We start from the raw sequence: 26478 nt of genomic DNA, 5'->3' as shown, positions 1-26478 counted from the left end.
TTGGCTTGAGACGTATTACCCTCTTGCTTAGAGGGTGTAGAACTTGAGGCTGGTCCGTTTCTACGAAAGGGACGAAAATTAGGCTTATTTTTAGCCTTGAAAGACCTATCCTGAGGAAGGGCATGGCCCTTTCCCCCAGTGATATCTGAAATAATCTCTTTCAAGTCAGGGCCAAACAGCGTTTTCCCCTTGAAAGGAATATTAAGCAATTTGTTCTTGGATGACGCATCCGCTGACCAAGACTTTAGCCAAAGCGCTCTGCGCGCCACAATAGCAAACCCTGAATTTTTCGCCGCTAATCTAGCTAATTGCAGGGTAGCGTCTAGAGTAAAAGAATTAGCCAATTTAAGAGCACGAATTCTGTCCATAATCTCCTCATAAGAGGTATCTTTATCTAGCGACTTTTCTAGTTCATCAAACCAGAAAGACGCTGCTGTAGTAACAGGAACAATGCATGAAATAGGCTGTAGAAGGTAACCTTGCTGAACAAACATCTTTTTAAGCAAACCTTCTAACTTTTTATCCATAGGATCTTTGAAAGCACAACTATCTTCTATAGGGATAGTGGTGCGTTTGTTTAAAGTAGAGACCGCCCCCTCGACCTTAGGGACTGTCTGCCATAAGTCCTTTCTGGGGTCGACTATAGGAAACAATTTCTTAAATATAGGGGGAGGGACAAAAGGTATGCCGGGCCTTTCCCATTCTTTGTTTACAATATCCGCCACCCGCTTGGGTATAGGAAAAGCTGTCCATCTTACATAATTTCTCTGGAACGACCAAATTGTCACAATCATCCAGAGTAGATAGCACCTCCTTAAGCAGAGCGCGGAGATGTTCCAATTTAAATTTAAACGTAATAACATCAGGTTCAGCTTGTTGAGAAATTTTTCCTGAATCTGAAATTTCTCCCTCAGACAAAACCTCCCTAGCCCCTTCAGACTGGTGTAAGGGCATGTCAGAACCATTATCATCTGCGCCCTCATGCTCTACAGTATCTAAAACAGAGCAGTCGCGCTTTCGCTGATAAGTGGGCATTTTGGCTAAAATGTTTTTAATAGAATTATCCATTACAGCCGTTAATTGTTGCATAGTAAGAAGAATAGGCGCACTAGATGTACTAGGGGCCTCTTGTGTGGGCAAGACTGGTGTAGACACATAAGGGGATGATGCAGTACCATGCTTACTCCCCTCACTAGAGGAATCATCTTGGGCATCATTTTCACTATCACATGCATCACATCTATTTAAATGAGAAGGAACTTTGGCTTCCTGACATACAGAACATAGTCTATCTGATGGTACAGACATGTTAAACAGGCATAAACTTGATAACAAAGTACAAAAAACGTTTTAAAATAAAACCGTTACTGTCACTTTAAATTTTAAACTGAACACACTTTATTACTGAATATGCGAAAAACATAATTTATGCTTACCTGATAAATTTATTTCTCTTGTAGTGTATCCAGTCCACGGATCATCCATTACTTATGGGATATTAACTCCTCCCCAACAGGAAGTGCAAGAGGATTCACCCAGCAGAGCTGCTATATAGCTCCTCCCCTAACTGCCATTACCAGTCATTCGACCGAAAACATGCAGAGAAAGGAAAACCATAGGGTGCAGTGGTGACTGTAGTTTAATGGAAAAATTACCTGCCTTAAAGTGACAGGGCGGGCCGTGGACTGGATACACTACAAGAGAAATAAATTTATCAGGTAAGCATAAATTATGTTTTCTCTTGTTAAGTGTATCCAGTCCACGGATCATCCATTACTTATGGGATACCAATACCAAAGCTAAAGTACACGGATGACGGGAGGGACAGGCAGGCTCTTTATACGGAAGGAACCACTGCCTGAAGAACCTTTCTCCCAAAAACAGCCTCCGAAGAAGCAAAAGTGTCAAATTTGTAAAATTTGGAAAAAGTATGAAGAGAAGACCAAGTTGCAGCCTTGCAAATCTGTTCAACAGAAGCCTCATTCTTAAAGGCCCAAGTGGAAGCCACAGCTCTAGTAGAATGTGCAGTAATTCTTTCAGGAGGCTGCTGTCCAGCAGTCTCATAGGCTAACCGTATTATGCTACGAAGCCAAAAGGAGAGAGAGGTAGCCGAAGCTTTTTGACCTCTCCTCTGACCAGAATAAACGACAAACAGGGAAGACGTTTGTCGAAAAACCTTAGTTGCCTGTAGATAAAATTTCAGGGCACGGACTACATCTAGATTGTGTAGCAGACGTTCCTTTTTCGAAGAAGGATTAGGACACAAAGATGTAACCACAATCTCTTGATTGATATTCCTGTTAGTGACCACCTTAGGTAGGAACCCAGGTTTAGTACGCAGAACTACCTTGTCTGAATGAAAAATCAGATAAGGAGAATCACAATGTAAGGCAGATAACTCAGAGACTCTTCGAGCCGAGGAAATCGCCATTAAAATCAGAACTTTCCAAGATAACAACTTGATATCAATGGAATGAAGGGGTACAAACGGAACCCCCTGTAAAACATTAAGAACTAAGTTCAAACTCCATGGTGGAGCAACAGTTTTAAACACAGGCTTGATCCTAGCTAAAGCCTGACAAAAAGCTTGAACGTCCGGAACTTCTGACAGACGTTTGTGTAAAAGAATGGACAGAGCTGAAATCTGTCCCTTTAAGGAACTAGCGGATAAACCCTTTTCTAAACCTTCTTGTAGAAAAGACAATATCCTCGGAATCCTAACCTTACTCCATGAGTAACTCTTGGATTCGCACCAATATAAGTATTTGCGCCATATCTTATGGTAAATCTTTCTGGTAACAGGCTTCCTAGCCTGTATTAAGGTATCAATAACTGACTCAGAAAAACCACGTTTTGATAAAATCAAGCGTTCAATTTCCAAGCAGTCAGCTTCAGAGAAATTAGATTTTGATGTTTGAAGGGACCCTGGATCAGAAGGTCCTGTTTCAGAGGTAGCGACCAAGGTGGACAGGATGACATGTCCACTAGATCTGCATACCAAGTCCTGCGTGGCCATGCAGGCGCTATTAGAATCACTGATGCTCTCTCCTGTTTGATTCTGGCAATCAATCGAGGAAGCATCGGGAAGGGTGGAAACACATAAGCCATCCCGAAGGTCCAAGGTGCTGTCAAAGCATCTATCAGAACCGCTCCCGGATCCCTGGATCTGGACCCGTAACGAGGAAGCTTGGCGTTCTGTCGAGACGCCATGAGATCTATCTCTGGTTTGCCCCAACGTCGAAGTATTTGGGCAAAGACCTCCGGATGAAGTTCCCACTCCCCCGGATGAAAAGTCTGACGACTTAAGAAATCCGCCTCCCAGGTCTCCACTCCCGGGATGTGGATTGCAGACAGGTGGCAAGAGTGAGACTCTGCCCAGCGAATTATCTTTGATACTTCCATCATTGCTAGGGAGCTTCTTGTCCCTCCCTGATGGTTGATGTAAGCTACAGTCGTGATGTTGTCCGACTGAAACCTGATGAACCCCTGAGTTGTTAACTGAGGCCAAGCCAAAAGGGCATTGAGAACTGCTCTCAATTCCAGAATGTTTATTGGTAGGAGACTCTCCTCCTGATTCCATTGTCCCTGAGCCTTCAGAGAATTCCAGACAGCGCCCCAACCTAGTAGGTTGGCGTCTTTTGTTACAATTGTCCAGTCCGGCCTGCTGAATGGCATCCCCCTGGACAGATGTGGCCGAGAAAGCCACCATAGAAGAGAATTTCTGGTCTCTTGATCCAGATTCAGAGTAGGGGACAAGTCTGAGTAATCCCCATTCCACTGACTTAGCATGCACAATTGCAGCGGTCTGAGATGTAGGCGTGCAAAGGGTACTATGTCCATTGCTGCTACCATTAAGCCGATCACCTCCATGCATTGAGCTACTGACGGGTGTTGAATGGAATGAAGGACACGGCATGCATTTTGAAGCTTTGTTAACCTGTCTTCTGTCAGGTAAATCTTCATTTCTACAGAATCTATAAGAGTCCCCAAGAAGGGAACTCTTGTGAGTGGAAAGAGAGAACTCTTCTTTTCGTTCACCTTCCATCCATGCGACCTTAGAAATGCCAGTACTAACTCTGTATGAGACTTGGCAGTTTGAAAGCTTGAAGCTTGTATCAGAATGTCGTCTAGGTACGGAGCTACCGCAATTCCTCGCGGTCTTAGTACCGCCAGAAGAGCACCCAGAACCTTTGTGAAGATTCTCGGAGCTGTAGCCAATCCGAATGGAAGAGCTACAAACTGGTAATGCCTGTCTAGAAAGGCAAACCTTAGATACCGGTAATGATCTTTGTGAATCGGTATGTGAAGGTAAGCATCCTTTAAATCCACTGTGGTCATGTACTGACCCTTTTGGATCATGGGTAAAATTGTCCGAATAGTTTCCATTTTGAACGATGGAACTCTTAGGAATATGTTTAGGATCTTTAAATCCAAGATTGGCCTGAAAGTTCCCTCTTTTTTGGGAACCACAAACAGATTTGAGTAAAACCCTTGTCCTTGTTCCGACCGCGGAACCGGATGGATCACTCCCATTAATAAAAGATCTTGTACGCAGCGTAGAAACGCCTCTTTCTTTATTTGGTTTGTTGACAACCTTGACAGATGAAATCTCCCTCTTGGGGGAGAGAATTTGAAGTCTAGAAGGTATCCCTGAGATATGATCTCTAACGCCCAGGGATCCTGGACATCTCTTGCCCAAGCCTGGGCGAAGAGAGAAAGTCTGCCCCCCACTAGATCCGTTCCCGGATCGGGGGCCCTCGATTCATGCTGTCTTAGGGGCAGCAGCAGGTTTCTTGGCCTGCTTGCCCTTGTTCCAGGACTGGTTAGGTCTCCAGCCTTGTCTGTAGCGAGCAACAGCTCCTTCCTGTTTTGGTGCAGAGGAAGTTGATGCTGCTCCTGCTTTGAAATTACGAAAGGAACGAAAATTAGACTGTCTAGCCTTAGGTTTGGCTCTGTCTGGAGGCAGGGCATGGCCTTTACCTCCTGTAATGTCAGCGATAATTTCTTTCAACCCGGGCCCGAATAAGGTCTGCCCTTTGAAAGGTATATTAAGCAATTTAGATTTAGAAGTAACGTCAGCTGACCAGGATTTTAGCCACAGTGCTCTGCGTGCCTGAATGGCGAATCCGGAATTCTTAGCCGTAAGTTTAGTTAAATGTACTACGGCATCTGAAATAAATGAGTTAGCTAACTTAAGGGCTTTAAGCTTGTGTGTAATCTCATCTAATGGAGCTGATTCAAGTGTCTCTTCCAGAGACTCAAACCAAAATGCTGCTGCAGCCGTGACAGGCGCAATGCATGCAAGAGGTTGCAATATAAAACCTTGTTGAACAAACATTTTCTTAAGGTAACCCTCTAACTTTTTATCCATTGGATCTGAAAAGGCACAGCTATCCTCCACCGGGATAGTGGTACGCTTAGCTAAAGTAGAAACTGCTCCCTCCACCTAAGGGACCGTTTGCCATAAGTCCTGTGTGGTGGCGTCTATTGGAAACATCTTTCTAAATATCGGAGGGGGTGAGAACGGCACACCGGGTCTATCCCACTCCTTAGTAACAATTTCAGTAAGTCTCTTAGGTATAGGAAAAACGTCAGTACTCGCTGGTACCGCAAAATATTTATCCAACCTACACATTTTCTCTGGTATTGCAACTGTGTTACAATCATTCAGAGCCGCTAACACCTCCCCTAGTAATACACGGAGGTTTTCCAGCTTAAATTTAAAATTTGAAATATCTGAATCCAGTTTGTTTGGATCAGAACCGTCACCCGCAGAATGAAGCTCTCCGTCCTCATGTTCTGCAAATTGTGACGCAGTGTCTGACATGGCCCTAATATTATCAGCGCACTCTGTTCTCACCCCAGAGTGATCACGCTTACCTCTTAGTTCTGGTAATTTAGCCAAAACTTCAGTCATAACAGTAGCCATATCCTGTAATGTGATTTGTAATGGCCGCCCAGATGTACTCGGCGCTACAATATCACGCACCTCCCGAGCGGGAGATGCAGGTACTGACACGTGAGGCGAGTTAGTCGGCATAACTCTCCCCTCGTTGTTTGGTGAAATATGTTCAATTTGTACAGATTGACTTTTATTTAAAGTAGCATCAATACAGTTAGTACATAAATTTCTATTGGGCTCCACTTTGGCTTTAGCACATATAGCACAGATATCTTCCTCTGAATCAGACATGTTTAACACACTAGCAAATAAACTAGCAACTTGGAAATACTTTTCAAGTAATTTACTATAATATGAAAACGTACTGTGCCTATAAGAAGCACAGAAAAAGTTATGACAGTTGAAAATTAATAAACTGAAAAGTTATAGCATCAAATCTTTGTAAAAAACACAATTTTAGCAAAGGATTTCTCCCATTAGCAAAGGATAACTAACATAACATAACAGTGAGAGAGATCAGTAAACTGTCATAAATTAAATAAAACGACTGCCAAGTGGAAAAAAATAGTGCCCAAAATATTTTTTCACCCAGTACCTCAGAAAATTAAACGATTTTACATGCCAGCAAAAAACGTTTAACATTAATAAATTGAGTGTTATTAAAAAGCCTGTTGCTAGTCCCTGCAAATTAGGCTAAAGTTTTATGCATACAGTATAATTCCAGTGAAGTGCCATTCCCCAGAATACTGAAGTGTAAAATATACATACATGACAGCCTGATACCAGTTGCTGCTACTGCATTTAAGGCTGAGTTTACATTATATCGGTATGGCAGAATTTTCTCATCAATTCCATTGTCAGAAAATAATAAGCTGCTACATACCTCTTTGCAGATTAATCTGCCCGCTGTCCCCTGATCTGAAGTTTACCTCTCCTCAGATGGCCGAGAAACAGCAATATGATCTTAACTACTCCGGCTAAAATCATAGAAAAACTCAGGTAGATTATTCTTCAAATTCTACCAGAGAAGGAATAACACACTCCGGTGCTATTATAAAATAACAAACTTTTGATTGAAGGTATGAAACTAAGTATAATCACCACAGTCCTCTCACACATCCTATCTATTCGTTGGGTGCAAGAGAATGACTGGTAATGGCAGTTAGGGGAGGAGCTATATAGCAGCTCTGCTGGGTGAATCCTCTTGCACTTCCTGTTGGGGAGGAGTTAATATCCCATAAGTAATGGATGATCCGTGGACTGGATACACTTAACAAGAGAAAAGTATGAAGGAATTGTCCAGAATTCACCAATATTTCACCACAGTGTCATAAAGCCTTGAAAGTATTGCACACCAAATTTGAAAGTTTTAACTCTTAAAATAACGGAACCGGAGCCGTTTTTACATTTAACCCCTATACAGTCCCTGGTATCTGCTTTGCTGAGACCCAACCAAGCCCAGAGGGGAATACGATACCAAATGACGCCTTCAGCACGCTTTTTCAGTGTATCAGAGCTCCTCACACATGCATCTGCATGCTTTGATTCCCAAAAAACAACTGCGCATTAGTGGCGCGAAACTGAGGCTCTGCCTATGACTAGAGAAGGCCCCCAGTGAAAAAGGTGTCCAATACAGTGCCTGCCGTTTTTATTATCAAAATTCCCAGATAAAAACAACTCCTCAGAGTCACAAACCATTTAAACATGCTTATAAAACAAACGTTTTAGCCCAGAAAAATGTCTACCAGTCTTTAAAGCCCTTGTGAAGCCCTTTATAAATTGTTATTAAAATGGCTTACCGGATCCCATAGGGAAAATGACAGCTTCCAGCATTACCAAGTCTTGTTAGAAATGTGTCATACTTCAAGCAGTAAAAGTCTGCACACTGTTCCCCCCAACTGAAGTTACTTCATCTCAACAGTCCTGTGTGGAAACAGCCATCGATTTTAGTAACGGTTGCTAAAATCATCTTCCTCTTACAAACAGAAATCTTCATCTCCTTTCTGTTTCAGAGTAAATAGTACATACCAGCACTATTTTAAAATAACAAACTCTTGATTGAAGCAATAAAACTACATTTAAACACCAAAAAACTCTAAGCCATCTCCGTGGAGATGTTGCCTGTACAACGGCAAAGAGAATGACTGGGGAAGGCGGAGCCTAGGGGGGATCATGTGACCAGCTTTGCTGGGCTCTTTGCCATTTCCTGTTGGGGAAGAGAATATCCCACAAGTAAGGATGACGCCGTGGACCGGACACACCTATGTTGGAGAAAATGGGCCAGCTACTAAGCTTACATTCCTGTTTTTTCAAATAAAGATACCAAGAGAACGGGGGGGATAAATTGATAATATGAGTAAATTAGAAAGTTGATTAAAATTGTATGCTCTATCTGAATCATGAAAGAAAAAAAATTTGGGGTTCATATCCCTTTAATAAATCATATGAATGCACTAATGTCAATCACCTTATCTTGCACTCTAATTACCTGTTCTTTGTGCTCATCATTATTCGCCAAACCATCAACCTGAAGCAGGTTCTTGGCAACCCCTATGCATGGCAGGTTGGTGAGTATGCCCAGATGGCAAGCTACTCCAAACCCTATGGAGGATGTAAAAAAAAACCAACAATATTTTCTGTAAATGCTGCATTTTAGTATTTTTTACCCTAAAACATTACAGTGTTTCTTTTGTGTACATACTTTTAGCAAATTTTGAGTCCTTATTAAAGCTCACAGATAAACATAGTAACATAGTAGATGAGGTTGAAAAAAGGCAGCAGTCCATTGAGCTCAACCAATACAAATCTAATATACTAACAAAAAAGCTCCAGTTGAGCTTAAATTAATCCCACTAAAAGGTGACACATTTAATACAAGCAATCATATCCATGAATTCTGTTTCTAGACAGAAATGTATCAAAACAATTTTTAAATGTATCTAAGGTATTGGCATTCACTACCTCCTTTGGTAATGAGTTCCACAATTTTATTGCTCTTACAGTGAAAACACGTTTCCGTTGCAGGAGATTAAATCTTCTTTCCTCCAACCTTAAATTGTGACCTCTTGTCATAAACATTTTTTTTTGAATAAACAGAGCTTCTGCCATCTCTGTATATGGGCCTTGAATATATTTATATTAAGCAATCATGTCACCTCTCATGCAACTTTTTTTCTAGAGAAAACAGACCCAGTTTGGCTAACCTCTCCTCATAGCTTAAATTCTCCATTCCCCTTATTAGCTTTGTGGCCCTTCTCTGAACTTTTTCTAGGTCTACAATGTCTTTTTTTTTTTTTTAGATCAGACCCCAGAACTGCACTCCATACTCAAGGTGAGGTCTTACCAGGGAGTGAAAGAATTATGCTTTTCTCCCTTGAATCAATGCCTCTTTTAATACATGCTAGTATCATATTAGCCTTTAAAGCTGCTGCCCTGCATTGTGCGCCCATCTTTAGCTTGTTATCTATTACTACTCCCAAATCTCTTTCCTGCTCTGTTTGGCTAAGTCTTTTCCGATTTAAATAATATATTCCCGGCTTATTTTTACTTCCAAAATGTAGAACCTTTCATTTTCCTGTATTAAATCTCATTTTCCATTTACCTGCCCATACTTCTAATTTTTGCAGATCCCTTTGTAATGAAAGTTTATCCTGCTCTGACCTAATGACCTTACTTAACTTAGTATCATCTGCAAACAGAGATGACGCTATTTAATCCTTGCTCCAAGTCATTAATAAAAATATTAAAAAGAACAGGGCCCAGTACAGATCCCTGGGGAGCTCCACTGATTACCTTTGTCCAATCTGAATATGATCCATTTACTACTACTCGTTGCTCCCTATCTTTTATCCAGTTATTTATGCATGAGCTAACATTTTCAGCTATTCCCAAATCCCTTAATTTTGTACATTAATCTACCTTGTGGCACTGTATCAAATGCCTTTGCAAAATCTAAGTATATCACATCAACTGATTCCCCTTTATCTATATTTTTACTTACTTCCTCGTAGACTCTAATTAGATTGGTTTGACATGCTCCGTTTGTCATAAAACCATGCTGATTAGAACTCATAATCTTGTTTACAGGAATATGCTCATCAATATAACCCCCACCAAAATGCTATTTGGAGATAAGGGATATAAGGACTTCTTTAGAGCAGCTGGAATCTCAAATATAGAACCAGAGCTATGAGGTATGTTTGATTGTTATCACCTGCCAGCTGGATGGATAAACAACCTCTCATTTGAAAGAGGACAGGTCCTGCTTGTAAATAAGGAGCCTCGTGTTTCCCCTAGATGTATTTTGTGTGTGTGTGTGTGTGTGTGTGTGTGTGCGGGGGGGGGGGGGGGCGACAAAGAGGCTACTATCAGAGTCCCTTTCAGAACCCAGAGCAATCTTAGTCACCTAGTAGATAGGTTATTGCAAAGCCCATGGTAATTGTATGCTATTTTGAGGGGCACGAGACTCCATATTTGTAAGTGGATGATTCTCTCTTTCTTATGAGGAATGCTTGTGTGTGTGTGTAGTGAACACTGTGGGTCAGCGACCTTTTGAAGCCACTATGCACCATACAGTTAATACATTAAAGGACATGAAATCCCAAATTTTTATTTCATGGTTCAGATAGAACATACAATTTTAAACAACTTTCCAATGTATTTCTATTATCAAATGTGCTTCATATTCCACCTTGTCTAAAATTCACCACTTCCACACAAGACACAACTAAAAACAGAATTTATGCTTACCTGATAAATTACTTTCTCCAACGGTGTGTCCGGTCCACGGCGTCATCCTTACTTGTGGGATATTCTCTTCCCCAACAGGAAATGGCAAAGAGCCCAGCAAAGCTGGTCACATGATCCCTCCTAGGCTCCGCCTTCCCCAGTCATTCGACCGACGTAAAGGAGGAATATGCATAGGAGAAATCATATGATACCGTGGTGACTGTAGTTAGAGAAAATAATTAATCAGACCTGATTAAAAAACCAGGGCGGGCCGTGGACCGGACACACCGTTGGAGAAAACATAATTTATGCTTACCTGATAAATTCCTTTCTTCTGTTGTGTGATCAGTCCACGGGTCATCATTACTTCTGGGATATTATCTGCTCCCCTACAGGAAGTGCAAGAGGATTCACCCAGCAGAGTTGCTATATAGCTCCTCCCCTCTACGTCACCTCCAGTCATTCGACCAAAGACCAACGAGAAAGGAGAAGCCAAGGGTGTAGTGGTGACTGGAGTATAATTTAAAAAATATTTACCTGCCTTAAAAAACAGGGCGGGCCGTGGACTGATCACACAACAGAAGAAAGGAATTTATCAGGTAAGCATAAATTATGTTTTCTTCTGTTATGTGTGATCAGTCCACGGGTCATCATTACTTCTGGGATACCAATACCAAAGCAAAAGTACACGGATGACGGGAGGGATAGGCAGGCTCATTATACAGAAGGAACCACTGCCTGAAGAACCTTTCTCCCAAAAATAGCCTCCGAAGAAGCAAAAGTGTCAAATTTGTAAAATTTGGAAAAAGTATGAAGCGAAGACCAAGTTGCAGCCTTGCAAATCTGTTCAACAGAGGCCTCATTCTTAAAGGCCCAAGTGGAAGCCACAGCTCTAGTGGAATGAGCTGTAATTCTTTCAGGAGGCTGCTGTCCAGCAGTCTCATAGGCTAAACGTATTATGCTACGAAGCCAAAAAGAGAGAGAGGTAGCAGAAGCTTTTTGACCTCTCCTCTGTCCAGAATAAACGACAAACAGGGAAGAAGTTTGGCGAAAATCTTTAGTTGCCTGCAAGTAGAACTTGAGGGCACGAACTACATCCAGATTGTGTAGAAGACGTTCCTTCTTTGAAGAAGGATTTGGACACAAGGATGGAACAACAATCTCTTGATTGATATTCCTGTTAGAGACAACCTTAGGTAAGAACCCAGGTTTAGTACGCAGAACTACCTTGTCTGAGTGAAAGATCAGATAAGGAGAATCACAATGTAGGGCTGATAACTCAGAGACTCTTCGAGCCGAGGAAATAGCCATTAAAAATAGAACTTTCCAAGATAACAATTTTATATCAATGGAATGAAGGGGTTCAAACGGAACACCCTGTAAAACGTTAAGAACTAAGTTTAAACTCCATGGCGGAGCAACAGTTTTAAACACAGGCTTGATCCTAGCTAAAGCCTGACAAAAGGCCTGGATGTCTGAATTTTCTGACAGACGCCTGTGTAACAAGATGGACAGAGCTGAGATCTGTCCCTTTAATGAGCTAGCCGATAAACCCTTTTCTAAACCTTCTTGTAGAAAAGACAATATCCTAGGAATCCTAACCTTACTCCAGGAGTAATCTTTGGATTCACACCAGTATAGGTATTTACGCCATATTTTATGGTAAATCTTTCTGGTAACAGGCTTCCTAGCCTGTATCAGGGTATCAATAACCGACTCAGAAAAACCACGTTTTGATAAAATCAAGCGTTCAATTTCCAAGCAGTCAGCTTCAGAGAAGTTAGACTTTGATGTTTGAATGGACCCTGAATCAGAAGGTCCTGTCTTAGAGGTAGAGACCAAGGCGGACAGGATGACATGTCCACTAGATCTGCATACCAAGTCCTGCGCGGCCATGCAGGCGCTATTAGAATCACTGATGCTCTCTCCTGTTTGATTTTGGCAATCAATCGAGGAAGCAGCGGGAAGGGTGGAAACACATAAGCCATCCTGAAGTTCCAAGGTGCTGTCAAAGCATCTATCAGAACCGCTCCCGGATCCCTGGATCTGGATCCGTAGCGAGGAAGTTTGGCGTTCTGGCGAGACGCCATGAGATCTATCTCTGGTTTGCCCCAACGTCGAAGTATTTGGGCAAAGACCTCCGGATGAAGTTACCACTCCCCCGGATGAAGAGTCTGGCGACTCAAGAAATCCGCCTCCCAGTTCTCCACTCCCGGGATGTGGATTGCTGACAGGTGGCAAGAGTGAGACTCTGCCCAGCGAATTATCTTTGATACTTCTATCATTGCTAGGGAGCTTCTTGTCCCTCCCTGATGGTTGATGTAAGCTACAGTCGTGATGTTGTCCGACTGAAACCTGATGAACCCCCGAGTCTTTAACTGGGGCCAAGCTAGAAGGGCATTGAGAACTGCTCTCAATTCCAGAATGTTTATTGGCAGGAGACTTTCCTCCTGACTCCATTGTCCCTGAGCCTTCAGAGAATTCCAGACAGCGCCCCAACCTAGAAGGCTGGCGTCTGTTGTTACAATTGTCCAGTCCGGCCTGCTGAACGGCATCCCCCTGGACAGATGTGGCCGAGAAAGCCACCATAGAAGAGAGTTTCTGGTCTCTTGATCCAGATTCAGAGTGGGGGACAAATCTGAGTAATCCCCATTCCACTGACTCAGCATGCACAATTGCAGCGGTCTGAGATGTAGGCGTGCAAAGGGTACTATGTCCATTGCTGCTACCATTAAGCCGATCACCTCCATGCATTGAGCTACTGACGGGAGTTGAATGGAATGAAGGACACGGCATGCATTTAGAAGCTTTGTTAATCTGTCTTCTGTCAGATAAATCTTCATTTCTACAGAATCTATAAGAGTCCCCAAGAATGGAACTCTTGTGAGAGGCAAGAGAGAACTCTTCTTTTCGTTCACTTTCCATCCATGCGACCTTAGAAATGCCAGAACTAACTCTGTATGAGACTTGGCAGTTTGAAAGCTTGAAGCTTGTATCAGAATGTCGTCTAGGTACGGAGCTACCGAAATTCCTCGTGGTCTCAGAACCGCTAGAAGGGCACCCAGAACCTTTGTGAAGATTCTTGGAGCCGTAGCCAATCCGAATGGAAGGGCTACAAACTGGTAATGCCTGTCTAAGAAGGCAAACCTTAGATACCGGTAATGATCTTTGTGAATCGGTATGTGAAGGTAAGCATCCTTTAAATCCACTGTGGTCATGTACTGACCCTTTTGGATCATGGGTAAGATTGTCCGAATAGTTTCCATTTTGAACGATGGAACTCTTAGGAATTTGTTTAGGATCTTTAAATCCAAGATTGGCCTGAAAGTTCCCTCTTTTTTGGGAACCACAAACAGGTTTGAGTAAAACCCTTGTCCTTGTTCCGACCGCGGAACCGGATGGATCACTCCCATTAATAATAGATCTTGTACACAGCGTAGAAACGCGTCTTTCTTTATTTGGGTTGTTGACAACCTTGACAGATGAAATCTCCCTCTTGGGGGAGATAATTTGAAGTCTAGAAGGTATCCCTGAGATATGATCTCTAGCGCCCAGGGATCCTGGACATCTCTTGCCCAAGCCTGGGCGAAGAGAGAGAGTCTGCCCCCCACTAGATCCGGTCCCGGATCGGGGGCCCTCGGTTCATGCTGTCTTAGGGGCAGCAGCAGGTTTTCTGGCCTGCTTGCCCTTATTCCAGGACTGGTTAGGTTTCCAGCCTTGTCTGTAACGAGCAACAGCTCCTTCCTGTTTTGGTGCAGTGGAGGTTGATGCTGCACCTGCTTTGAAATTCCGAAAGGGACGAAAATTAGACTGTCTAGCCTTAGCTTTGGCTTTGTCTTGCGGTAGAGCGTGGCCCTTACCTCCTGTAATGTCAGCGATAATTTCTTTCAAACCGGGCCCAAATAAAGTTTGTCCCTTGAAAGGTATATTAAGTAATTTGGACTTAGAAGTTACATCAGCCGACCAGGATTTTAGCCACAGCGCCCTACGTGCCTGAATGGCGAATCCTGAATTCTTAGCCGTAAGTTTGGTTAAATGTACTGCGGCCTCCGAAATGAATGAATTAGCTAGTTTAAGGACTCTAAGCCTGTCCGTAATGTCGTCCAGCGTAGCGGAACTAAGGTTCTCTTCCAGAGACTCAATCCAAAATGCTGCCGCAGCCGTAATCGGCGCGATGCATGCAAGGGGTTGCAATATAAAACCTTGTTGAACAAACATTTTCTTAAGGTAACCCTCTAATTTTTTTATCCATAGGATCTGAAAAAGCACAGCTATCCTCCACCGGGATAGTGGTGCGCTTAGCTAAAGTAGAAACTGCTCCCTCCACCTTAGGGACCGTTTGCCATAAGTCCCGTGTGGTAGCGTCTATTGGAAACATCTTTCTAAATATTGGAGGGGGTGAGAACGGCACACCGGGTCTATCCCACTCCTTAGTAACAATTTCAGTTAATCTCTTAGGTATAGGAAAAACGTCAGTACTCGCCGGTACCGCAAAGTATTTATCCAACCTACACATTTTCTCTGGTATTGCAACAGTGTTACAATCGTTAAGAGCCGCTAAGACCTCCCCTAGTAATACACGGAGGTTTTCCAATTTAAATTTAAAATTTGAAATATCTGAATCCAATCTGCTTGGATCAGAACCGTCACCTACAGAATGAAGCTCTCCGTCCTCATGCTCTGCAAGCTGTGACGCAGTATCAGACATGGCCCTAGAATTATCAGCGCACTCTGTTCTCACCCCAGAGTGATCACGCTTGCCTCTTAGTTCTGGTAACTTAGCCAAAACTTCAGTCATAACAGTAGCCATATCTTGTAATGTTATCTGTAATGGCTGCCCAGATGTACTAGGCGCCATAATATCACGCACCTCCCGGGCGGGAGACGCAGGTACTGACACGTGAGGCGAGTTAGACGGCATAACTCTCCCCTCGCTGTTTGGTGAAATTTGTTCAATTTGTACAGATTGGCTTTTATTTAAAGTAGCATCAATACAGTTAGTACATAAATTTCTATTGGGCTCCACCTTGGCATTGGAACAAATGACACAGGTATCTTCCTCTGAATCAGACATGTTTAACACACTAGCAATAAACATGCAACTTGGTTACAATCTTATTTAACAAAAACGTACTGTGCCTCAAAGAAGCACTAAACGATTAAATGACAGTTGAAATAATGAACTGAAAAACAGTTATAGCATCACTCTTTAAAAACAACACAACTTGTTAGCAAAGGTTTGTTCCCATTAGTAAAGTAACACTAATTAAATTTTAAACATAAAATTCACAGAGCAACGTTTTAAAACACAGTCACTACATAAGTCTCACAGCTCTGCTGAGAGAATCTACCTCCCTTCAAAGAAGTTTGAAGACCCCTGAGTTCTGTTAGAGATGAACCGGATCATGCAGAAAATACAAGAGTAACTGACTGGAAATTTTTGATGCGTAGCAAAGAGCGCCAAAAACGGCCCCTCCCCCTCACACACAGCAGTGAGAGAGAAACGAAACTGTCATAATCAAAACAAGCAAACTGCCAAGTGGAAAAATAATGCCCAAATATTTATTCACTCAGTACCTCAGAAATGCAAACGATTCTACATTCCAGCAAAAACGTTTAACATGAATTAAATACCTATTAAAAGGTTTAATGTACTTTTACAGAGTAATTCCGGTGAAATACCATCCCCAGAATACTGAAGTGTAAAGTATACATACATGTCATTATAACGGTATGGCAGGATTTTCTCATCAATTCCATTCAGAAAATAAAAACTGCTACATACCTCAATGCAGATTCAACTGCCCGCTGTCCCCTGATCTGAAGCTTTTACCTCCCTCAGATGGCCGAGAAACAGCAATATGATCTTAACTACTCCGGTTAAAATCATAAGAAAAAACTCTGGTAGATTCTTCTTCAAACTCTGCCAGAGAAGTAATAACACGCTCCGGTGCTATTGTAAAATAACAAACTTTTGATTGAAGTTATAAAAACTAAGTATAATCACCATAGTCCTCTCACACCTCCTATCTAGTCTTTGGGTGCAAGAGAATGACTGGAGGTGACGTAGAGGGGAGGAGCTATATAGCAACTCTGCTGGGTGAATCCTCTTGCACTTCCTGTAGGGGAGCAGATAATATCCCAGAAGTAATGATGACCCGTGGACTGATCACACATAACAGAAGAAAGTAATTTATCAGGTAAGCATAAATTCTGTTTTCTCCAACATAGGTGTGTCCGGTCCACGGCGTCATCCTTACTTGTGGGAACCAATACCAAAGCTTTAGGACACGGATGATGGGAGGGAGCAAATCAGGTCACCTAGATGGAAGGCACCACGGCTTGCAAAACCTTTCTCCCAAAAATAGCCTCCGAAGAAGCAAAAGTATCAAATTTGTAAAATTTGGTAAAAGTGTGCAGTGAAGACCAAGTCGCTGCCTTACATATCTGATCAACAGAAGCCTCGTTCTTGAAGGCCCATGTGGAAGCCACAGCCCTAGTGGAGTGAGCTGTGATTCTTACAGGAGGCTGCCGTCCGGCAGTCTCATAAGCCAATCGGATGATGCTTTTAAGCCAAAAAGAGAGAGAGGTAGAAGTTGCTTTTTGACCTCTCCTTTTACCAGAATAAACAACAAACAAAGAAGATGTTTGTCTGAAATCCTTTGTAGCCTCTAAATAGAATTTTAGAGCCCGAACTACATCCAAATTGTGTAACAAACGTTCCTTCTTTGAAACTGGATTCGGACACAAAGAAGGCACAACTATCTCCTGGTTAATATTTTTGTTAGAAACAACTTTCGGAAGAAAACCAGGTTTAGTACGCAAAACCACCTTATCTGCATGGAACACCAGATAAGGATGAGAACACTGCAGAGCAGATAACTCTGAAACTCTTCTAGCAGAAGAAATTGCAACCAAAAACAAAACTTTCCAAGATAATAACGTAATATCTACGGAATGTAAGGGTTCAAACGGAACCCCTTGAAGAACAGAGAGAACTAAATTGAGACTCCAAGGAGGAGTCAAAGGTTTGTAAACAGGCTTGATTCTAACCAGAGCCTGAACAAAGGCCTGAACATCTGGCACAGCCGCCAGCTTTTTGTGAAGTAAAACAGATAAAGCAGAAATCTGTCCCTTCAAGGAACTTGCAGATAATCCTTTCTCCAAACCCTCTTGTAGAAAGGAGAGAATCTAACGGCTAGATTTAGAGTTCGGCGGTAAAAGGGCTGTTAACGCTCCGCGGGTTTTTTTCTGGCCGCACCATAAATTTAACTCTGGTATCGAGAGTTCAAACAAATGCTGCGTTAGGCTCCAAAAAAGGAGCGTAGAGCATTTTTACCGCAAATACAACTCTCGATACCAGAGTTGCTTACGGACGCGGCCGGCCTCAAAAACGTGCTCGTGCACGATTCTCCCATAGGAAACAATGGGGCTGTTTGAGCTGAAAAAAAACCTAACACCTGCAAAAAAGCAGCGTTCAGCTCCTAACGCAGCCCCATTGTTTTCTATGGGGAAACACTTCCTACGTCTGCACCTAACACTCTAACATGTACCCCGAGTCTAAACACCCCTAGCCTTACACTTATTAACCCCTAATCTGCCGCCCCCGCTATCGCTGACCCCTGCATTACACTTTTAACCCCTAATCTTCCGCTCCGTAAACCGCCGCCACCTACGTTATCCCTATGTACCCCTAATCTGCTGCCCTAACATCGCCGACCCCTATGTTATATTTATTAACCCCTAATCTGCCCCCCACAACGTCGCCGACACCTACCTACACTTATTAACCCCTAATCTGCCGACCGGACCTGAGCGCTACTATAATAAAGTTATTAACCCCTAATCCGCCTCACTAACCCTATCATAAATAGTATTAACCCCTAATCTGCCCTCCCTAACATCGCCGACACCTACCTTCAATTATTAACCCCTAATCTGCCGACCGGAGCTCACCGCTATTCTAATAAATGTATTAACCCCTAAAGCTAAGTCTAACCCTAACACTAACACCCCCCTAAGTTAAATATAATTTTTATCTAACGAAATAAATTAACTCTTATTAAATAAATGATTCCTATTTAAAGCTAAATACTTACCTGTAAAATAAATCCTAATATAGCTACAATATAAATTATAATTATATTATAGCTATTTTAGGATTAATATTTATTTTACAGGTAACTTTGTATTTATTTTAACTAGGTACAATAGCTATTAAATAGTTAAGAACTATTTAATAGTTACCTAGTTAAAATAATTACAAAATTACCTGTAAAATAAATCCTAACCTAAGTTATAATTAAACCTAACACTACCCTATCAATAAAATAATTAAATAAACTACCTACAATTACCTACAATTAACCTAACACTACACTATCAATAAATTAATTAAACACAATTGCTACAAATAAATACAATTAAATAAACTATCTAAAGTACAAAAAATAAAAAAGAACTAAGTTACAGAAAATAAAAAAATATTTACAAACATAACAAAAATATTACAACAATTTTAAACTAATTACACCTACTCTAAGCCCCCTAATAAAATAACAAAGACCCCCAAAATAAAAAATTCCCTACCCTATTCTAAAATACAAAAATTACAAGCTCTTTTACCTTACCAGCCCTGAACAGGGCCCTTTGCGGGGCATGCCCCAAGAATTTCAGCTCTTTTGCCTGTAAAAAAAAACATACAATACCCCCCCCCCAACATTACAACCCACCACCCACATACCCCTAATCTAACCCAAACCCCCCTTAAATAAACCTAACACTAAGCCCCTGATGATCTTCCTACCTTGTCTTCACCATGCCAGGTTCACCGATCCGTCCTGGCTCCAAGATCTTCATCCAACCCAAGCGGGGGTTGGCGATCCATAATCCGGTGCTCCAAAGTCTTCCTCCTATCCGGCAAGAAGAGGACATCCGGACCGGCAAACATCTTCTCCAAGCGGCATCTTCTATGTTCTTCCATCCGATGACGACCGGCTCCATCTTGAAGACCTCCAGCGCGGATCCATCCTCTTCTTCCGACGACTAGACGACGAATGACGGTTCCTTTAAGGGACGTCATCCAAGATGGCGTCCCTCGAATTCCGATTGGCTGATAGGATTCTATCAGCCAATCGGAATTAAGGTAGGAATTTTCTGATTGGCTGATGGAATCAGCCAATCAGAATCAAGTTCAATCCGATTGGCTGATCCAATCAGCCAATCAGATTGGCTCGCATTGTATTGGCTGATCGGAACAGCCAATAGAATGCGAGCTCAATCTGATTGGCTGATTGGATCAGCCAATCGGATTGAACTTGATTCTGATTGGCTGATTCCATCAGCCAATCAGAAAATTCCTACCTTAATTCCGATTGGCTCATAGAATCCTATCAGCCAATCGGAATTCGAGGGACGCCATCTTGGATGACGTCCCTTAAAGGAACCGTCATTCGTCGTCTAGTCGTCGGAAGAAGAGGATGGATCCGCGCTGGAGGTCTTCAAGATGGAGCCGGTCGTCATCGGATGGAAGAACATAGAAGATGCCGCTTGGAGAAGATGTTTGCCGGTCCGGATGTCCTCTTCTTGCCGGATAGGAGGAAGACTTTGGAGCACCGGATTATGGATCGCCAACCCCCGCTTGGGTTGGATGAAGATCTTGGAGCCAGGACGGATCGGTGAACCTGGCATGGTGAAGACAAGGTAGGAAGATCATCAGGGGCTTAGTGTTAGGTTTATTTAAGGGGGGTTTGGGTTAGATTAGGGGTATGTGGGTGGTGGGTTGTAATGTTGGGGGGGGGGGTATTGTATGTTTTCTTTTACAGGCAAAAGAGCTGAAATTCTTGGGGCATGCCCCGCAAAGGGCCCTGTTCAGGGCTGGTAAGGTAAAAGAGCTTGTAACTTTTTAAATTTAGAATAGGGTAGGGAATTTTTTATTTTGGGGGTCTTTGTTATTTTATTAGGGGGCTTAGAGTAGGTGTAATTAGTTTAAAATTGTTGTAATATTTTTCTTATGTTTGTAAATATTTTTTTATTTTCTGTAACTTAGTTCTTTTTTATTTTTTGTACTTTAGATAGTTTATTTAATTGTATTTATTTGTAGCAATTGTGTTTAATTAATTTATTGATAGTGTAGTGTTAGGTTAATTGTAGGTAATTGTAGGTAGTTTATTTAATTATTTTATTGATAGGGTAGTGTTAGGTTTAATTATATCTTAGGTTAGGATTTATTTTACAGGTAAATTTGTAATTATTTTAACTAGGTAACTATTAAATAGTTCTTAACTATTTAATAGCTATTGTACCTGGTTAAAATAAATACAAAGTTACCTGTAAAATAAATATTAATCCTAAAATAGCTATAATATAAATGTAATTTATAATGTAGCTATATTAGGATTTATTTTACAGGTAAGTATTTAGCTTTAAATAGGAATCATTTATTTAATAAGAGTTAATTTATTTCGTTAGATAAAAATTATATTTAACTTAGGGGGGTGTTAGTGTTAGGGTTAGACTTAGCTTTAGGGGTTAATACATTTATTAGAATAGCGGTGAGCTCCGGTCGGCAGATTAGGGGTTAATAATTGAAGGTAGGTGTCGGCGATGTTAGGGAGGGCAGATTAGGGGTTAATACTATTTATGATAGGGTTAGTGAGGCGGATTAGGGGTTAATAACTTTATTATAGTAGCGCTCAGGTCCGCTCGGCAGATTAGGGGTTAATAAGTGTAGGTAGGTGTCGGCGACGTTGTGGGGGGCAGATTAGGGGTTAATAAATATAACATAGGGGTCGGCGATGTTAGGGGCAGAAGATTAGGGGTACATAGGGATAACGTAGGTGGCGGCGATTTGCGGTCGGAAGATTAGGGGTTAATTATTTTAAGTAGCTTGCGGCGACGTTGTGTGGGGCAAGTTAGGGGTTAATAAATATAATATAGGGGTCGGCGGGGTTAGGGGCAGCAGATTAGGGGTACATAAGTATAACGTAGGTGGCGGTCGGCAGATTAGGGGTTAAAAATTTTAATCGAGTGGCGGCGATGTGGGGGGACCTCGGTTTAGGGGTACATAGGTAGTTTATGGGTGTTAGTGTAGTTTAGGGTACAGTAGTTAAGAGCTTTATGAACCGGCGTTAGCCAGAAAGCTCTTAACTCCTGCTTTTTTCAGGCGGCTGGAATCTTGTCGTTAGAGCTCTAACGCTCACTGCAGAAACGACTCTAAATACCAGTGTTAGAAAGATCCCATTGAAAAGATAGGCTACGCAAATGGCGTAGGGGGATCTGCGGTATGGAAAAGTCGCGGCTGTAAAGTGAGCGTTAGACCCTTTAATCACTGACTCCAAATACCAGCAGGCGGCCAAAACCAGCGTTAGGAGCCTCTAACGCTGGTTTTGACGGCTACCGCCGAACTCTAAATCTAGGCCTTAGGAATTTTAATCTTATTCCATGGGAATCCTTTAGATTCGCACCAACAGATATATTTTTTCCAAATTTTATGGTAAATTTTTCTAGTTACAGGCTTTCTAGCCTGAACAAGAGTATCAATGACAGAATCTGAGAACCCACGCTTTGATAAAATCAAGCGTTCAATCTCCAAGCAGTCAGTTGGAGTGAAGCCAGATTCGGATGTTCGAACGGACCTTGAACAAGAAGGTCCTGTCTCAAAGGTAGCTTCCATGGTGGAGCCGATGACATATTCACCAGGTCTGCATACCAAGTTCTGCGTGGCCACGCAGGAGCTATCAAGATCACCGAAGCCCTCTCCTGATTGATCCTGGCTACCAGCCTGGGAATGAGAGGAAACGGTGGGAATACATAAGCTAGGTTGAAGGTCCAGGGCGCTACTAGTGCATCTACTAGAGTCGCCTTGGGATCCCTGGATCTGGACCCGTAGCAAGGAACCTTGAAGTTCTGACGAGACGCCATCAGATCCATGTCTGGAATGCCCCATAATTGAGTTATTTGGGCAAAGATTTCCGGATGGAGTTCCCACTCCCCCGGATGAAATGTCTGACGACTCAGAAAATCCGCTTCCCAATTTTCCACTCCTGGGATGTGGATTGCAGACAAGTGGCAGGAGTGATTCTCCGCCCATTGAATTATTTTGGTCACTTCTTCCATCGCCAGGGAACTCCTTGTTCCCCCCTGATGGTTGATATATGCAACAGTCGTCATGTTGTCTGATTGAAACCTTATGAATTTGGCCTTTGCTAGTTGAGGCCAAGCCTTGAGAGCATTGAATATCGCTCTCAGTTCCAGAATGTTTATCGGGAGAATTGATTCTTCCCGAGACCATAGACCCTGAGCTTTCAGGGGTTCCCAGACCGCGCCCCAGCCCACCAGACTGGCGTCGGTCGTGACAATGACCCACTCTGGTCTGCGGAAGCTCATTCCCTGTGACAGGTTGTCCAGGGTCAGCCACCAACGGAGTGAATCTCTGGTCCTCTGATCTACTTGGATCGTCGGAGACAAGTCTGTATAATCCCCATTCCACTGTCTGAGCATGCACAGTTGTAATGGTCTTAGATGAATTCGCGCAAACGGAACTATGTCCATGGCCGCAACCATCAAACCTATTACTTCCATGCACTGCGCTATGGAAGGAAGAAGAACAGAATGAAGTACTTGACAAGAGCTTAGAAGTTTTGACTTTCTGGCCTCTGTCAGAAAAATCTTCATTTCTAAGGAATCTATTATTGTTCCCAAGAAGGGAACTCTTGTTGACGGGAATAGAGAACTTTTTTTTCTACGTTCACTTTCCACCCGTGAGATCTGAGAAAGGCTAGGACAATGTCCGTATGAGCCTTTGCTTGTGACAGAGACGACGCTTGAATCAGTATGTCGTCCAAGTAAGGTACTACTGCAATGCCCCTTGGCCTTAGCACCGCTAGAAGGGACCCTAGTACCTTTGTGAAAATTCTTGGAGCAGTGGCTAATCCGAATGGAAGTGCCACAAACTGGTAATGCTTGTCCAGAAAGGCGAACCTTAGGAACCGATGATGTTCCTTGTGGATAGGAATATGAAGATACGCATCCTTTAAATCCACCGTGGTCAAGAATTGACCTTCCTGGATGGTAGGAAGAATTGTCCGAATGGTTTCCATTATGAACGATGGAACCCTGAGAAATTTGTTTAGGATCTTGAGATCCAAAATCGGTCTGAATGTTCCCTCTTTTTTGGGAACTATGAACAGATTGGAGTAAAACCCCATCCTTTGTTCTCCCAATGGAACAGGATGAATCACTCCCATTTTTAACAGATCTTCTACACAATGTAAGAATGCCTGTCTTTTTATTTGGTCTGAAGACAATTGAGACCTGTGGAACCTTCCCCTTGGGGGTAGTTCCTTGAATTCCAGAAGATAACCTTGAGAAACTATTTCTAGCGCCCAAGGATCCTGAACATCTCTTGCCCAAGCCTGAGCGAAGAGAGAGAGTCTGCCCCCCACCAGATCCGGTCCCGGATCGGGGGCCAACATCTCATGCTGTCTTAGTAGCGGTAGCAGGCTTCTTGGCCTGCTTACCTTTGTTCCAGCCTTGCATCGGTCTCCAGGCTGGCTTGGTTTGAGAAGTATTACCCTCCTGCTTAGAGGTTGAAGAATTTGAGGCTGGTCCGTTCCTGCGAAAGGGACGAAAATTAGGCTTATTTTTAGCCTTAAAAGACCTATCCTGAGGAAGGGCGTGGCCCTTTCCCCCAGTGATGTCTGAAATAATCTCTTTCAAGTCAGGGCCAAACAGCGTCTTCCCCTTGAAAGGGATGTTAAGTAACTTGTTCTTGGAGGACACATCCGCCGACCAAGACTTTAGCCAAAGCGCTCTACGCGCCACAATAGCAAAACCTGAATTTTTCGCCGCTAATCTAGCTAATTGCAAAGTGGCGTCTAAGGTAAAAGAGTTAGCCAATTTAAGTGCATGAACTCTGCCCATAACCTCCTCATAAGAAGATTCTTTATCGAGCGACTTTTCTAGTTCTTCGAACCAGAAACACGCTGCAGTAGCGACAGGAACAATGCATGAAATTGGTTGTAAAAGGTAACCTTGCTGAACAAACATCTTTTTAAGCAAACCCTCTAATTTTTTATCCATAGGATCTTTGAAAGCACAACTATCTTCTATAGGGATAGTAGTGCGTTTGTTTAGAGTAGAAACCGCCCCCTCGACCTTGGGGACTGTCTGCCATAAGTCCTTCCTGGGGTCGACCATAGGAAATAATTTCTTAAATATAGGGGGAGGGACAAAAGGTATGCCGGGCCTTTCCCATTCTTTATTTACAATGTCCGCCACCCGCTTGGGTATAGGAAAAGCTTCGGGGGGCACCGGAACCTCTAGGAACTTGTCCATCTTACATAGTTTCTCTGGAATTACCAAATTGTCACAATCATCCAGAGTAGATAACACCTCCTTAAGCAAAGCGCAGAGATGTTCCAATTTAAATTTGAATGTAATAACATCAGTGTCAGCTTGTTGAGAAATTTTTCCTGAATCTGAAATTTCTCCCTCAGACAAAACCTCCCTGGCCCCTTCAGATTGGTGTAAGGGCATGTCAGAACCATTATCATCAGCGTCCTCATGCTCTTCAGTATCTAAAACAGAGCAGTCGCGCTTCCGCTGATAAGTGGGCATTTTGGCTAAAATGTTTTTGATAGAATTATCCATTACAGCCGTTAATTGTTGCATAGTAAGGAGGATTGGCGCACTAGATGTACTAGGGGCCTCCTGAGTGGGCAAGACTGGCGTAGACACAGAAGGGGATGATGCAGTACCATGCTTACTCCCCTCACTTGATGAATCATCTTGGGCAACATCATTATCAGTGGCATCATTGTCCCTACTTTGTTTGTCACATACATCACATACATTTAAATGAGTAGGAACCTTGGCTTCCAAACATACAGAATATCGTCTATCTGATAGTTCAGACATGTTAAACAGGCATAAACTTGATAACAAGGCACAAAAAACTTTTTAAAATAAAACCGTTACTGTCACTTTAAATTTTAAAATGAACACACTTTATTACTGATTATGTGAAAAAGTATGAAGGAATTGTTCAAAATTCACCAAAATTTCACCACAGTGTCTTAAAGTCTTAAAAGTATTGCACACCAAATTTGAAAGCTTTAACTCTTAAAATAACGGAACCGGAGCCGTTTTTACATTTAACCCCTATACAGTCCCTGGTATCTGCTTTGCTGAGACCCAACCAAGCCCAGAGGGGAATACGATACCAAATGAAGCCTTCTAAAAGCTTTTTCTGTGGATCCGAGCTCCTCACACATGCATCTGCATGCCTTGCTTCCCAAAAACAACTGCGCATTAATGGCGCGAAAATGAGGCTCTGCCTATGACTAGAAAAGGCCCCCAGTGAAAAAGGTGTCCAATACAGTGCCTGCTGTTTTTTTTTAATACAATTTCCAAGATTAAAATAACTCCTCAAAGTTATAATCTATAAAATATGCTTATAAAGTAATCGTTTTAGCCCAGAAAAATGTCTACCAGTCTTTAAAGCCCTTGTGAAGCCCTTTATTCTTATTAAGAAAATGGCTTACCGGATCCCATAGGGAAAATGACAGCTTCCAGCATTACCAAGTCTTGTTAGAAATGTGTCATACTTCAAGCAGCAAAGTCTGCCCACTGTTTCCCCCAACTGAAGTTACTGCATCTCAACAGTCCTGTGTGGAAACAGCCATCGATTTTAGTAACGGTTGCTAAAATCATCTTCCTCTTACAAACAGAAATCTTCATCTATTTTCTGTTTCAGAGTAAATAGTACATACCAGCACTATTTTAAAATAACAAACTCTTGATTGAAGAATAAAACTACATTTAAACACCAAAAAACTCTTAGCCAT

General features: G+C 42.4%; 1 protein-coding gene across 6 annotated transcripts in view; it reads right to left on the bottom strand.

Moving 5' to 3' along the window:
• Positions 1–26478, bottom strand: part of ENDOV (endonuclease V) — a 379967-nt gene that overhangs the window by 254261 nt on the left and 99228 nt on the right. For 5 of the 6 annotated variants that reach the window (XM_053706533.1, XM_053706542.1, XM_053706526.1 and 2 more), the window contains exon 5: positions 8391–8503. The exons of the other annotated variant lie outside the window; for it this stretch is intronic. In XM_053706533.1, coding sequence (XP_053562508.1) covers positions 8391–8503 — 113 coding nt within the window. The remainder of the gene's footprint in view (positions 1–8390; positions 8504–26478) is intronic. 6 annotated transcript variants of the gene reach the window in all.

Source organism: Bombina bombina, chromosome 1 (genome assembly GCF_027579735.1).
Source record: "Bombina bombina isolate aBomBom1 chromosome 1, aBomBom1.pri, whole genome shotgun sequence".
Classification (NCBI taxonomy): Eukaryota; Metazoa; Chordata; class Amphibia; order Anura; family Bombinatoridae; genus Bombina; species Bombina bombina.
This window is presented reverse-complemented; position numbering and strand designations above follow the sequence as displayed.